We start from the raw sequence: 16153 nt of genomic DNA, 5'->3' as shown, positions 1-16153 counted from the left end.
ATAAGAACAAACGCTCCAATGCAGTGCTGTCACGTGCAGTTGAGTTGTTGTGTGATGTCACTTCTTCCACATCAGCACTCTGGTTTGTTTTGGTCGGACCTCCATTGGAATGGTCACGTGACTGTGGAGGAATGTCCCCATCCTCACAGTCATATGACGTCACTTTTAGAGTAGAATTAACACTGAGTGTTCTGGTGTGGTTTGAATAGAGTGCGACAGACGGACATAACATGGGTCACCGCACACTCAGACTGAGCAAAACGCCTTTTTTCCTGCATTGTTTCTTTGTTTATAACTCAGCTGATAGGCTAGATGTTTAGGAATGACACTAGGTCAGGGAATGTTTACTTTTTATGTGAACTGTTACTCAAGCACCACAGAACAAAACTCATATACTAGATAAACATTTATATTAGATAAATGAATATACCAATGTCTTCTTGGTTTTTAGCGATAACCTATAAGCCTTTAAAGAGCGACTGACGAGGTTGTTAAACAATATCATATGCTTTTGTTTAAGCCATCAGTTTTTAAAATAATTGTTTAATCCCAGAATTGCTAGAAAAAACTACATTACCCTTAATGCTTCTGAGAAATCTCCACCAATCAGATACAGATATGTGTGTGTGTGTATGCGTCTATATATATATATATATATATATATATATATATATATATATATATATATATATATATGGGAGAAATACTTCTGGAACCAAGGGCACTGAGATTACCTTAGTGGTACATATGTTGTTAGAATAGTGTTTATTTCACTCTTTGTTTAGAATATTATAGTCTGTAATAATTAATATTTTTATGATAGATTGAAAGTCTGGGTCTGGAGAGAAAATGATAACAAGATATCATTCTGTTTTAAAGAATTGCAGGGTTTTTTCTGGTATAAAATCCAAATGTGGCACTAGCTTCACTGAATGACTGACATACAGTATTGACTGACTTGAGTAAAAGATTGATGTTTGAGCAAACCTGAGTTCGAGTCCTTCCCATATTCTGTTCTCTCTCCTACTATTGCTTCCTGTCTCCTCTTACACTGTTCTTTTAAATACCGGCAAAAAATCCATGCAAATGACAGACTGACCAATTGTGTTTCAGGGTGAGGAAACTAAAGGAGACATTGGTGACAGTGCAACAGCTGGATAAGAACATGAGTAATCTCCGTACCTGGCTTTCCCGTGTTGAGGGTGAGCTGGCAAAACCTATCATCTACACCATCTGCCACAATGATGAGATACAGCGTAAACTAACAGAGCATCAGGTAATCACCGCATTCATTAACAAAACCACAATATGTAGCTAATATGTATGAATATCTAGTCTCATTAAGTTTATATTCCTTTATTATTTAAAATCAACATGAGCTTTCTCCTAATGGGATGCCTTTGCATCATTTTAATGTATTGGCAATGTCATCTTTCTTAGACTGGTAGTTTGAGTTTTTTGCTATGTCTTAGATTGTGATTTGATTTTTATCACTAGGACTTGCAGAGAGACATTGAACAGCACACAGAGGGTGTTACGTCTGTTCTGACCCTGTGTGATGTTTTGCTGCATGATGCGGACGCTTGTGGCAGCGATGGAGAGAACGACTCCATTCAGCAGACCACACTCAGCCTGGACCGCCGCTGGAGGAACATATGTGCCATGTCCATGGAAAGGAGGATGAGGTCAATACAAACACCCAAATCAGCTTGTTTGACCGCATCAATGTCACTCTTTAGAAAGTTTAATTTGTTTTTGTCTGTTTTTTCGGGCCACTGACTCTACACTACCCCCGTAGGATTGAGGAGACATGGCGTCTGTGGTGCAAGTTCTTGGACGACTATGCACACTTTGAAGAGTGGCTGAACACGGCAGAACGCACAGCGGCCAACCCCGCCACTAAAGACGTACTCTACACCTGTGCTAAAGAGGAACTCAAAAAGTTTGAGGTCTGATTCTGTTTAGTTTTTTTTAACTAACTGTAATAGTAGTCTGTTCATATGAGAAATAGCATCAGTTCTGTTATACAAATTAAAATGGATACTTTAGTGGCTTTTGCAATTGTCATTAGATCTATTGGACATTTAACCCTTTTTTTAAAACATGCACACATGCAGGCGTTCCAGCGTCAGGTCCATGAGCGCCTGACACAGCTGGAGCTGGTGAATAAACAATACCGACGTCTGGCACGAGAGAACCGGACAGACGGTGCCAGTAAGCTGAAGTTGATGGTACATGAGGGAAACCAGCGCTGGGATATGCTACAGAAGAGAGTTGCTGCTGTGCTCCGCAGGTTAAAGGTCAGTAATTCAGTAATATTTTGTTTTTTAAAGAAATTAATACTTTTATTCAGCAAGAACACATTGATCAAAAGTGACAGTAAAAACATTTATAATGTTATAGGTAAAGGTTTCTATGTCAAATAAATGCTGTTCTTTTGAACATTCTATTTGTCAAATCAGAATCCAGATTTTTTTTTAGCATATATATATATATATATATATATGTATACAGTATATTAGTGCTGTCAACGTGAATTTTTTCCAGTTTAACGCTTTAAAAATATTTAACGCAATTAACGCAGCATCCATTTTTTCTATGCTCTTAATCACGCAAATGCTTTTAAACCATTCAAGCACGACAAGACAAAGAGAACGTGCTGTCTGTGATTGTCCTGACACACACAACGCACAGAAAGACACGCGCCAGAATCGAGTTTTCTTTCCCGCTTGAACGAACAATAACACAAATATGCCAAACTGTCCGTTTTGTCTAGTATCCTCATAAGAGCAGTCTTAAAGAGTTAAATAAAGTCTTAAATGAATGTAAAGAGTTGTGGGAAAATAGGATGCATGTTCAGATCCGCATCATGTGCAGCAGTGGCAGGTCTTAAAGTGACAGCAGCCACTAATGCTCTGCCATTAATGCTAATCAAAGAACATAGGTAACAGAGAAAATTACTCACTGCTGTTAATTAAATGAGACTCAGTATTAGTTGTCTAGTCCCACTCATCTTTCTCTTCCTCTAAAGGGAGGCCCATATGCTCCATTGACAGTAGAAAAAAATGAAAGCAGGGCTTGTTCAAGTGTATCCAAGCTAACATCAGCTAAGCCTCTGAAGAGGATGCCTATGGGGATTACCCCCAGTTTCCACAGGAGAGCAGCATATCTCCTTAGAGAGTAAATGAAGAGGAAGGAAGGATTCCTCTTTGCTCTTTCCTATAAAAACTACAGCAAATATTAAAGGGAGCGTGCAAAATGCTAGCTGTCACCATTACAGGTTATAACCTTCTTCCCTTCCTGGAAAGCCCAAAACCCTCACCCATGAAATTGGGTGGAAATGGAGCCACACCAGTACATCCTTGCTAAGGGGAGCTAACCCAACTGACATCAGGAAGAGAACAAAATAAGGCACCCTGCATCAACCCTAGAATGCAGGAGCACTTTGTCCAATTGAGGGCATTATAGTAGCCACCTGTTAAAAAAAAGAGGAGAGCTTCCTCATAGAAGGTGTGCTCAACCCAAGAAATGCTTCAGAGGACTGAGCACAATGACTGGCCTTAGTGACACCAAGTTGATGTATATCGTCACTGTCACCCATTTGATTATCAAGCACAAAGGAATGTAGGATGTGATCAGTCATCAGTTTGTCGACAGATAATTGACATCAACCAATACCAGTAGCTGGTAGGATTGATGCGACAATGCCTTAGCTTCAGTGCTCAATCTTCAAATAGCGACAGGCTCCATGCTCTGGCAGGAGATTAAACTGCTTCAAGAAGCAGTAATCACCCAATTAGAAAGTGAGGGTTTGTAAGGGTTTACAAATGGGTTCTAGTGGTGACCACTCACCATACTGCCAGTACCTGATGGAGAATGAATTAACATGAGATCGCTTAGAGGAGGCAGAGGTTCTGGAGAAAAATCTTCTGAAGGCAGCGGACTGCACCCTCGCCTCCTTGAATCTCTCAACCACTGTCTTAACAGAGGTGCCAAAGAAACCCATAAAGAAAATGTTGGTAAACTCTAAACGCTCCTCCTCTGTGCAGCACTTCACATCTCAGCGGGAAGACTTTGAAGGAACGAGGGAGGGGATTCTGGTCTGGCTGACTGAGATGGACCTTCAGCTCACTAATGTGGAGCATTTTTCAGAGAGCGATATCCATGAAAAGATGCGTCAACTAAACGTACGTACTCTCCGATCTGAAACATTTGAAATGTAATTTAAAATGTTTAAACATGTTAAATGAGCCTGGACTGCAGTCAGAATGCAGAATATCTTGTGCTTTGACTTCCTGCAGGCATTTCAGCAAGAGATCACTCTAAACACAGATAAGATTGATGCGCTGATTGTGTTTGGAGAGAACCTGATCCAGAAGAGCGCTCCGCTGGACGCTGTACTCATCGAAGATGAACTAGAGGAACTGCACTCCTACTGCCAGGAAGTATTTGGCAGGGTCTCCCGATTCCACTATCGTCTTATCAGCAGACGCCCGGTCAGTTTGAAAAGAGTCATCTCACAAACGCTCAACAAAATACTCTTAAGAATGAGTACTGACATGAACCCTTCCATCCCTTTCCTTTCATAGGTGATTGAGGAGGACCGAGAGTTCTCAGACAGAGACACAGATCCGGAAGACTCGGCTGATTTCAGTGGGGTGTGGGAGAGGGAAAGGGAGGAAGATGAGGCTGCTATGAGATCCGATGTTTCACTGACGGTACGTCAAGCCGTGTCCCACCTGTTACCACCTGCTCTGGAGCGCTCAGGGCGTGAGACGCCCGTCAGTGTGGATTCGATTCCGCTGGAGTGGGACCACACCGTTGATGTGGGAGGATCTTCATCTCCAGAGGATGATGAGGAGTTGACGTACTACAGTGCCCTATCAGGTAACTCTTTACTGACTGGTCTCTGTCGTTCTATTAAAGCATATCTAGAGCTGTTATATGCTGCTCTGTTGGTGTTTCTAGATCTCAGTATCTAGAGAGTATCTAGATTTCTTTGTCTCTTACATGACACTGTTAAGAGTGCATAGATCTCTGTTTGTTTTTTAGTGTCTATATCTCTGTCTGTTATGTACCTCTCTGTTAAGGCAGGCATACACTGTGCGATGTCTGTGCGATTTCAGCAAGGAACCTACTCACACTGAACGAGTATATCGCATGCGATGTAAAGCCAAAGCTCAGGATTTATGTGCTCACACTGTACGGTCCGACCGTCGAGCTGCGACTTGACTGCTCACACTATACGTGTGAAATATGCGCGAATCAGCGCGATAAATCCTCGTGCCAAGAAGATTTAGCATTTCCAATTTCTATATTAAATTATTAGTAGACTAGTATTATTGTATTATTATTATTATTATTATTATTATTATTAGGGAAGGCTACTTTTATTATTAAAGTGATAGGCTATTATAATTAAATTGCCACGCAACAATTTCATAACGCAACAATTTCATAGCGCATCACCGCATAACCAACGCGCTGTGAGGATAATAAAATATTACATAGAAGCTTATTACTTCTCATTGAAAATTGTCTAAAACATTTAGGTCAATTACAATGAATTATATACATATAATTAATTATTAACAGTCTATGTCCGACCACTGCAATAATTCATCAATGAAAATTAAAAACAGCTTTATTTCAAAAACATTTTTTAACAATAAAAGAGGCAAAGTGTACATCGCAGGTGGCTTGGAAGAAGTGGGTAATGGTTAATCCATTTTGCAACACGAACTGGAGGTAAGCAACAGTTATTTGTAGCTTTGAACTACAGAACTTAAATAGGCCTATCTCCCTTTTCTTTCTTTTTCTTTTTTTTTTTTTTTGTTGTTGCTGCAGATGAAACTGTTTTCGCGCAGGCGCAGTGAGGGAAAAAACACTGAGTTTAGGGCAATCGGTTCGTAGCTCTGCTTCAACTGTGCGATATAGTCACGAGGAGCGACCAAAATTTCTAACATGCCAGAAATTCATCCGACCATCCGATTGCTCGTTTCCCCCTGTACACTGCACGAACACTGCACGACAAACGACGCACGACAAAGCTGAAAATCGTCCCGACCCGAAAAAGAGTCGCACGAGTCAGAATTCGGCTCAAAATCGGACGAAAATCGCACAGTGTATGCCCGCCTTTAGAGGATATCTTGATCAGTGGTTCTCAATTCCAGTCCTCGTGACCCACTGCTCTGCACATTTTGTATGTCTCCCTTATTTGACACACCTGAACCAGATCATCAGCTCATTAGGTGAGACTCCATGAACTGAACTGAGTGTGTCAGATAAGAGAGACCTACAAAATGTGCAGAGCAGTGGGTCACGAGGACTGGAATTGAGAACCACTGTAGAATCTAGATCACTATCTGTAATCTGTCGCTGTATTAATGTATATGTAGATCTCGCTGTCTGCTATCTGCTGCAATGGTAGGTCAATGTAGATCTCGCTTTCTCTTGTTTCTACCATCCAAAGCTTTATTAGTGCATAAAGATCTTCCTGTCTGTTGGCTCCCGCTATGTTATACTGTATCTAGATCTCTCTATCTGTTATGAGTCATTATATGAGATTTTTTCTAACAATTTTCTTCACAACAAAATCATATTTAATCCATTAGTGAAAAGCATATTATAATCTCATACATTTTGTGCATAAAGAAAATATTTATGTCCTTAAAAGTTGTTAACTATGTTACTAACCAAACAATCCCCTGCAACTAAGAAATGGTTTATCAACCAGCATCATATGTGTGAATTCATAGCCCCCCACCATAAAACCAGTTTAGCACAAATCCTGCCCCGCAGACAATTTCATTGGTTAAGGTTAGGGTATAGGGTAGGGTTAGGGCTTAGTATTTGTTTTAGCATTGTATAGGCAATCAGCACCGTGATTGACCAATGAAATCATTAGAATCAGCTGCAGGGCAGAGTTTGCCATTGAAATTGAGTCGAATGTTTCCATTCAACTAAGTTACCATGTAGAACCAAATTCTTAGTTAACATGGTAGTGTACTGTGTGACTGTACACTGATGATAATGAATTGTTTGCCATAGGTTTTTATCCTAATTTAAACTACGTGTGTGTGTGTGGATGAGCTAATAATGTGTGCAATAGTTAACAAAACATCTCTTAAAAAAAAAAAACCCTGATATACCTGAAAATACCTGCAAAAAATATCATTCTTAAAATTCATTTTTTAACAATCACTATAAATATTGAAGAACAGATAAAAAAAAAAAAAACTTACATATGTTACTAGAAGTGTAGCACATAATTGTTCTGTACCCCTAATTATATAGAATTGAGCCATTTAATTAATTGTTAGTGTATCTAGATCTCTGTAATACAATGCTCTATCAGTGTATCTACTGTACATCTTTCCTGTCAGTTGTCTGCCGCTCTTATATCTATATCCTGCTGTCTTTTATATAACACTCTTTTAGAGTGTATTTAGATCTCTGCTCTATTAGACTCGGATAATTCTGTCTGTTACAGTGTCTCTAGATCTGTCTGTCTGCCGCTCTTCTGTTGCAGATGTAGAGGTCACTGAGAGCTCTCAGTCATTTGTTAAAGCTACATCTAAAGCTCTGAAAGCTGTGTCCGGTAGGCATCAGCCTGCTGCATGCTGTCAGCACTCTCACTGCACATTACATGTGTGTTTTAGCATACATTACAATATCTGCATGAACCCAACTGCATCCTACATGCTTCCTTCATTTGTCTTTAATAAATATATAATAGACGTTGCTCACTGCTTCCTCACTCAAGCAGCTTCTTCGGCGTGTGTTGCAGTACTTTTCACAGATTGCTACCGAGGAACCCTTTCACATTTCTAGGGTTCTCAGAAGCCAAAGTTGTCATTATCCACGTTCCTAAACACCAGGCATCCACCTCCAAACACAAGATAACATGACAACGTTTATTGCGTTTCGTCTGCAATGCTCTCAAGTAATTTATGATGTACAAAAAAAGATCCCTCATTGCAGCAACTAACATTTTTATTACAGATATTTTGTGACAATTTCCCAGAAAGTGGCAAATGTTTTATGCGATATTCCAATTTCATGCAGAAGTTAGAATGTAGAAGGGTCCAATTTCATGTAGAAGGGTAGACTTCTATACTGGTGAGTGGAAACTACAACATTTTTCATTTGCTTTAGTAGAAATCCACGATAGTGTTTCAATGATTTTCGGAAAAAACAATAGTAAGAGATTGATTGTCGATCAGAAGAGAGAAAGTCACATTTGCCATCAGCCGCTGAATCACTCACTCAACGGCGTTAACCAGTTTTCTGTAATTTAATACCAAGGCAAGACATTTTTTTTTTTTTTATGAAAATATGAAAAACCTTTGCTCATTTTACAATGTTAATAACTGTGGAAACTCATAATCACAGTCTGTGAAAAGGGTCCATTGCATCTTTTTTGATTTACGTTTTCAGCAGCATGCTCTGTAACTGTGTTGACTTCCTGCATGCTTGTTTCGAGTTATTTTAGTTCAAATCTCTCTCTCTGTCTCTCGCTCAGGAGGAAGATCAGTGGTGGAGACGTGGCACTCTCCTGATACACCAGACAGGACACGAGTGAACAGAGAGATCACCAGCACACAGTACCACCCACAGGCCTATGTGAGGACCCACACATACTTATCCAATTGGGCTACACACACATTAACATTGGCTTACACATATATAAACACGTTTTTTTTTTTATTTCCTCACTCTCTCCAGGATAAACTCATGTCTGAGTGTGCTGGCAGTATAGACAGTATAAAGCGAGTGAAGCTGATTCTGAACGAGGAAGAACAACTGGAGGACCAGGGACTGACGGTCTTCTCTGCAGCAGATAAGACGGGTACTGCTGTTTGTATTACGTACACACATTCTTACAGGTATGTTCATTCAAATATATTTGACCTTTGCCATCTGATCTGTGGCTTCAGGTGTGATCGAGCGATGGGAGCTCCTGCAGGTGCAGTCGTGCAGCGTGCCACAGGATCTTCAGCAGTGGCACAGACTGAACTCTGACCTCAGCGATGTCATGGCATGGCTGAACGCTGTGATGCCCGAGCTAGAGAAACTTCAAACTCTAGAGCCAAAAATCACCATCAGAGACATGGAGAGCAATATCCACAAACTAAAGGTACTGAGAGAGACATTTAGAGAGTGATAGAATCGAATGCAAAAACTGAAAGTTAATAAGCCACTTGAAGCTGTGCATTGCAAGTAAACCTGTCTTAAAGGAATAGTTCATCTGTCATCATTTACTCATTACTCATCATTTAACACAAATGAAGATATTTTGAAGAATGTCGGTAACCAGACAGTTGATGGACCCCACTGACACTTACATAGCAGGAAAACAATACTGGGGTCCATCAACTGTTTGGTTACTGACATTCTTCAAAATATCTTCATTTGTGTTCAGCAAAAGAATGAAATTCATACATGTTTGGAACAACTTGAGGGTGAAGAAATGATGACAGAATTTTCATTTTTAAGTGAACTATTCCTCTAAACCTGCTTAAAATGATTAGTGGATTTTATTGAGTGGCCTATTGCTTAAAAAATGTAGAGGAAATTATTTTCAGTATATACACTACCGTTTTAAAGTTTGGAGTCAGTTTTTAATTAAGAAAATGTATTATATAATATATATATATATATATATTATAATTTATTATATTTTATTTGAAAATTTTGCTTTGCCATCACAGGAATAAATTACATTTTGTAATATTTGTAATTGTAATAATTTTTCACAATATTACTGTTTTTATAAAAAAATAAATGCACGAGAGATTTCATTCAAAACCATAAAAAAAAATCTTACAGACCCTAAACTTTTAAAAGGAAGTGTATGTTAATAAGGAATATGCAGTAAAAAGTTAATTTCTTTTAATTTCTTCATTAGGACATGCAGAGGACTTTTAACGGCTACAAATCGATGATGATTGGTGTCAATCTCAGTGGGCGGGGCTTCCAGCATGGAGACAGCACTGAACTACTAGAACTGCGTGAGAATCTGCAGTTAGCCAATCAGAAATGGGCACAGGCCTGTGCGGCCCTGGACGGCTGGGAGCGCCGACTGCATCAAGCACTCATGGAGTGTCAGGTGAGGAAAACCACCGCTGACACGTGGTTTGACAGACAGACTTGAGACAATACAGCAATGTACCTTGAATGTTTTGTTTGTTTTGCAACTGCAACACAACATGCATTTGGTACGTACGTTTCTGTGCACTTTCACACATTTGCACTTGTTACATTCTGTGTAGTGAGATTTTTATCTCTGGATACAAAACCACAACTTTAGGGTTTTTTTGTATGTTTTTTAAAGGTTGCAAAAATGCTAAACACGGGTTGTTCTCGAAACCACAGCGTACTGTGTTTCAAGATCATAACCTCTCTTGAACTATCATTTCTTTAAAAAAGAAAACAACTTTTCAGTCAGTTTTGAGATTTCAGTCAGATATTTTTTTTTTTTTTTTTTTTTTTTAAATGAACAGAAATGTTTTAATAGTTTTAGTTAATGACAGTAACCCTGATTTACTGTACTGTTGTTTAAAAATTGTGAGCCATTTCTTCCTGTAACTTCCTGTAAATGTCCTGGTATAGTGGTCTAAACTGAGCACACACAAGCACTTCATGTAATGAAGACCTGTGAGAAACACACACTCATCTGCATACTCCGCTGTGTTTTTTCCCCAGGAGTTTCATGAGACTCTTCACTCTCTGCTGCTGTGGCTAGCTAAAGCAGAAAGCCAGCGCTACATGGTCAACATCCATGACACAAACACAGACCTCAACATCCTGCAAGAGCATCAAGACACACTCAAGGTAGAGTAGTGTGTGTGTTTGCAGGCAGATTCTGCTATTCTTGTAAAATATCTGAAAATGTCCCCACAAAAAAAAAGATAAACCTGATGAAAACATGATTAATTGTGGGACTAAATTTCTTGATCCATATCTTAATATAATAGCAATAACTATTATAAGTTGTTGTCTGTGCACACAGGCTGTTCAGCAGGACTTACAGTCTCGTGAGAGGGACGTGAACTCCCTGCAGGAGATCTCCTCACAGATCCTACTACAGGACCAGCGAGAAGACACCCTGGAGGCCAAAGAGAAGGTTCACGTCATCAGCAACAAGTTACGGCTGCTGATCAGACAGATCGCTCACGACCTGCACACACTGCAGAGCAGACTGGTATGTTTCACACACAGCTTTCTCTGCAGGCTCTGTTTCAGTCTCACACATACTCATGTTTTGATCTCCGCTGTTCTGTTTGCAGGACTCGTCGGGTCCAGATGTGGGCGGGACAGCGTTAACACAACACCAGGTACAGAAACACTCTCTCCATTAAACTTTTCCCCTCACACCCTGTTCAGATTGGAAAGTACAAGGCTCTGATTTAGTTTCTGGCGTCTAGTTGCGCCCCTGATTGCAGCCTTAGGTCATGAGAATCTATTTCGCCTTCTAACTTTTTTTTTAACACTGGCAGTAAATCTCTGAAAAGTCTGATTTTATGAGAACTGGTGGTAACAAACACTGACTCATTTTTCTTCTCCCTCTAGGAAGTGGCAGAGGTTCAGGATGTTACACGGGGATCTCCCGCGAGTGTCAGGTACACACTGATAGTGCTTCTATGCATCTGCGTTTGTCGTGTGCTTTTGTGACCTTGCTGAACTTCTAGTGCTCTCTTCACACTCCCTAGTTCTTCTCACTCTCACCTCTCAACATAATAATAATACATTTTATTTGTAATAACGTTCTCAAACTCAAAGCGCTACAACATGTACAGAATGAAATAATTCAAACAAGGACAAAAATACATATTAAAAAATACACAAATTATACATTAAAAGCTTAACTAACAAGATGTCTTAGGAGTTTCTTAAAACAATCCACAAAAGCTGCATTCCTTATAGATGCAGGGAAAGAGTTCCATAACTTATAGGAAAAGCCCCTCCCCCAACATGTACTCTTTATGTTGACCCTCATAACCCATAAAGTTATAACTCACATTTTAAAGTTGTTTTATGAGTAGGTGACAAATAACATGACAGTTAAGAATGTTCTTAAAGCAGCATCTACATTTTAGGTTACAATTTATATACAATACCCTTCAAAAGTTTGTGGTCAATAAGATTTTTTAAAAACATTTTATAGAAATAAACACTTTTATTCAACAAGAACATGTTATATCAATCACAAGTGACAGTAAAGACATTTATAATGTTACAAAAGCTTTCAATTTCGTAAATGTTTTTTTAAAAACCATTTATCAAAGAATGTAGGGACCCCAATGTATACACTACCTTAGGATTTTTGAACCAAAGCTGCATTTATTTAAAATTACAGTAATATTTTTAAATGATTACAGTTATAATTACGATTTAAAATAACTGTTTCCTATTTTATTTTTTAGATATATATTTATTCTGATGACAGCTGAATTTTCAGCATCATTACTCCAGTCTTCAGTGTCACATGATCCTTCAGAAATCATTCTAATATGCACCGTGATGAATTTGTTTTTCAGGATTCTTGATGAATAGAAATAAATAAATGTAAATTCTTGCTAAATTTGTAACAATGTAAAAGTCTTTCACTCAATCTTTTATTTAAAAAAAAAAAAAATCTATTGCTAACCCCAGACATCTGGTGTAAAAACGTTTAACTGTCCATTGTTTAGGGCCGATAAGGCTGATCGGTCCCCGGCGAGGCCGTTCCTGTACCGTGTCCTGCGAGCAGCTTTCCCCCTCCACATCCTCTTCCTGCTGCTGCTGGTTGTGGCGTGTCTGGTGCCTCTCTCAGAGGACGACTACAGCTGCACTCTCTCCAACAACTTTGCCCGATCCTTTTACCCCATGCTCCTCTACACCAACGGACCCCCGCCCACATGAGCATGAACACATTTGGGATGTTGTCCACGCTTCCCGGGTTAACTCTCCTGTTGCAGAACCTGTAGCTCTGGAGTTTGGGTTTCAATGTTCGATCAACTCTAGTTCCCAAATCTGTTGCTCAAGGAGAGGGATTTTTCTGAAGCAATCCGAAACCTGACTTCTTGGAGAACACTTTGACGGCGAGGGTCCCTCATTGAAGGTGCACTCTAAATGTTTTCAAACTGTATAGTATGTAGCAGCACACATTGAAACGCTCCTTCACACAAATGTATTTATTTTTTAAATGTAAATGACAGATAATTGAACCTATAGTTCACCCATAGACGGCCTGTATTTTTTAACTAGAATCCCTGTGTATATGTGTGAGTGATGGGACTTGAATATCAGATGTTCATATTGTTTTGTTTCTTGGAGTCAATGTGAAATGACTTGAAATGATGAATATATTTTAACTGCCATTTCTTTGGTTAAAGCCATGGATAAGAGACAGAGGCATCCGGGTGTGTGCAAATGTAATAGTCTTTTAATTTATTCAGTATAACGTTTGGTGGCTCGTGTTGTTTTCAATTGTGCATGTGTGAATAATGCAAAACTGCTGAAATTATTAAATTATAATTAGTAAATTATCTCACTGGAGATCTAAATTACATCTGATTATGTTCATAAGTAGAATTTCTCAGGCAGGAGACTCTGGTGTCCAGATGGTCTTAGTTTTTTGTTTTGCTAAAATGTCCCATAGAAACACATTTCATGTATCCACATGATTGCATGTGGCTTTTATGTTTATTTACCCGCATAGTTGAATGTCAGTTGTGATGGTATTAATATGGTGAAAAGGCCATTAGTCAATCTTTTGCTCGTACTAACTGCCAAAGTCTCAGACTTCATATTATTCTTATTTTTAAATTGATGTTTTTAATTGATTGGATTACATTATGGGTCAACAGACTATGACAGAAACAGACTATGTCACAGAGAAACATTTACTTTATTATGAATTTATTTGCACTGCCGGTGTCAAACACTGTTTGAAGAGAATATAAAGTTAGATGTGATTTTGGTGCTTTTTTGAGTTTGAAGTCAATTTTACTACAAATAAACAAGTACAAATATGCGTTAATGTTCACTTAATTCCCACATTTATTTTGCAGCTGTATACAGCTTTGGAAATTAGTTTTGCTACCTTCAGAAACCTAGTGTTGTGTTATCAAGTATATTTCTTCCTGTTTAAAGCTGAAGTGTGTAATTTTGATGTTAAAATACCTTCTGCTACCTCAGTTTAACCAGAAAACTATAAGCGGTTTGTAAGTTAACGTCCCAAAAACTGTAAACACAGTGGAGCTATTAACTCTTTCCCTGCCAGCAATTTTCACAAATGTCACGGCCCCCAGAATATTCTGTTGTTTGAATATCTGACCATGCAATATATGAATGTTTCTGATCATCAGATACTCTACTTTTTCAGAAGATGCATCATAACGTCGCCGGAAAAGCCGGAAAGAGTTAAAACACTGTTTGAGCATCTCTACCTGTTCAGTACAGTAACTTTGTCCAACCATTGGCAGATGAGGGAGTGTTGGGGAAAAAAACTGGTAGAACATTACTTTTTTGCAATGCTACTTGGTGACACGTGCAGAAATGATACACTCCAGCTTTAACACAACTGCCTTTTCAGAAAAATGTAGGTGCAGGTTGTGATTACAAAAGGCATTTTTTCAGGATGCACCATTACGAACACTTGTAGCACCAGGAAATTACACATTACAAAGCCATTTTTCCAGATTGATACACCTGATCGTGCGTGTTATCCGGGCTTTAAGAGTACAGCTGCTAACGTTTTTTATAAGCGTCACATTTACTGTCAATGACAAGTACTTTATAAACCACGAAAAGCACCACAGGACAGCAAATAACCACTTATACAGACACAGAGTACAAAATGCATAAACTATTAGAGGTGTGCGTACCATTTCCTTTAGTTTGGCCAGTCTTCAGAGAAACAGTCATGTTGAGTCAGAGGTTCTTAGAGATCTTGGATGACAAACAAAATATGCAGTGTGTAATTTCTGGAGTCTGTTTGAATGGCTCAGGAGGAGACATTACACTGGCTCAACCAATGGCATGAGTTTGGGGTGGGGCTACCTGGTTGCGGAGCAATGGCAGAAAGGGGGAGTGTTTCAATCTAGTTTTCCTGTTATTCTGCTATTAGTGGCACAGAAATAACACCGGATACAGCCTTAAAAAGATTCCATTCGTGATTTCTTGAACAAGATTGGTTTGGATGAGATTCATTTCTCTTCAGGTTCACATTATGGCATAAAAGGAAACAATATAGTTCGAACTATTGTGTTGAAGTAGGACTAAACGCCATATGAAAGCCCTGTTTGGTTCAGGTTGTCGTTACCTAGAGTTCTTATTCCCCGGTGTGGTTTGAATCCCCTACACCATACAAACGGCTTGAAAAAAGTATGGATGGTCCGAATTCAATTACCATACAGAAGAAAGATTGTCAGTCTGTGTCCATGTCCAATGTCCTAAAGTGCAATGTCTCCTCAGCGCTAGAGAGACAGACACAAAATCTGTGTTACCTTGTTAGAGGTTTAGCACAAGATACACCATTTACATTTGTAAAGCAAGCAAAATAATCGTGTGCTTGGAAGTGGAAGTTTGGGGTCTTTAAGATAATTTTTTTTAATGTTTAGGTTGCATTTATTCCTAAAATATATTACTGTGATGGTAAAGCTGAATTTTCAGCATCATTACTCCAGTCTTCAGTGTCACATGATCCTTCAGAAATCATTCTAATATGCTGAGTTGCTGCTCAAGAAACATTTCGGTAACACTTTAAGGTCCAATTCTCACTATTAATTAGTTGCTTATTAGCATGCATATTACTAGGATATTGGCGGTTTACCCAATACCTAAACTAAACAACTACCTTACTAACTAATAATAAGCAGTAGGAGTTTATTGGATACAAAGTCGTAGTTAATAGTGAGATTTGGACCCTAATCTAAAGTGTGACCAGGATTTCTTATTATTATCAGTGTTGAAAACAGCTGTGTTGCTTAATATTTGTGGAAACCATGATTCATTCTTTTTCAGAAAAATTCAAGTAAACAGCATTTTTTTTCAATATATATATATATATTTTGATCAATTTAATGCATCCTTGCTGAATGAAAGTATTAATGTCTTTCTATCTAATTTATCTTTCTAACACTTTTGAATGGGAGTATATACAGTA

The 16153-nt window shown here is 38.7% G+C and overlaps 2 protein-coding genes across 3 annotated transcripts in view; one reads left to right on the top strand and one right to left on the bottom strand.

Moving 5' to 3' along the window:
- syne2b (spectrin repeat containing, nuclear envelope 2b) overlaps nucleotides 1-14021 on the top strand; it is a 111165-nt gene extending 97144 nt beyond the window's left edge. The window contains exons 113-129 of the mRNA XM_084391392.1: nucleotides 1114-1276; nucleotides 1498-1685; nucleotides 1799-1949; nucleotides 2118-2300; nucleotides 4050-4187; nucleotides 4302-4496; nucleotides 4590-4887; nucleotides 7532-7600; nucleotides 8525-8625; nucleotides 8728-8851; nucleotides 8940-9139; nucleotides 9911-10111; nucleotides 10708-10836; nucleotides 11015-11206; nucleotides 11292-11339; nucleotides 11575-11624; nucleotides 12696-14021. Of these exons, the coding sequence (XP_084247518.1) occupies nucleotides 1114-1276; nucleotides 1498-1685; nucleotides 1799-1949; nucleotides 2118-2300; nucleotides 4050-4187; nucleotides 4302-4496; nucleotides 4590-4887; nucleotides 7532-7600; nucleotides 8525-8625; nucleotides 8728-8851; nucleotides 8940-9139; nucleotides 9911-10111; nucleotides 10708-10836; nucleotides 11015-11206; nucleotides 11292-11339; nucleotides 11575-11624; nucleotides 12696-12906 (2641 nt within the window). The 3' untranslated portion in view covers nucleotides 12907-14021. The remainder of the gene's footprint in view (nucleotides 1-1113; nucleotides 1277-1497; nucleotides 1686-1798; nucleotides 1950-2117; nucleotides 2301-4049; nucleotides 4188-4301; nucleotides 4497-4589; nucleotides 4888-7531; nucleotides 7601-8524; nucleotides 8626-8727; nucleotides 8852-8939; nucleotides 9140-9910; nucleotides 10112-10707; nucleotides 10837-11014; nucleotides 11207-11291; nucleotides 11340-11574; nucleotides 11625-12695) is intronic.
- Nucleotides 13876-16153, bottom strand: part of esr2b (estrogen receptor 2b) — a 32398-nt gene continuing 30120 nt past the window's right edge. The window contains exon 10 of one of the 2 annotated variants that reach the window (XM_084391394.1): nucleotides 13876-15464. Coding sequence is in view for 1 of the 2 variants with exons in the window: in XM_084391393.1 (XP_084247519.1) it covers nucleotides 15416-15464 (49 nt within the window). In the remaining variant the exon portion in view is untranslated. The remainder of the gene's footprint in view (nucleotides 15465-16153) is intronic. The other variant, XM_084391393.1, reaches the window with a different exon arrangement.

Source organism: Rutilus rutilus, assembly GCF_951802725.1.
Source record: "Rutilus rutilus genome assembly, chromosome: 20".
Lineage (NCBI taxonomy): Eukaryota > Metazoa > Chordata > Actinopteri > Cypriniformes > Leuciscidae > Rutilus > Rutilus rutilus.
Note: the sequence above shows the minus strand (reverse complement) of the source record. Positions and strands in the feature narration are given on the sequence as shown.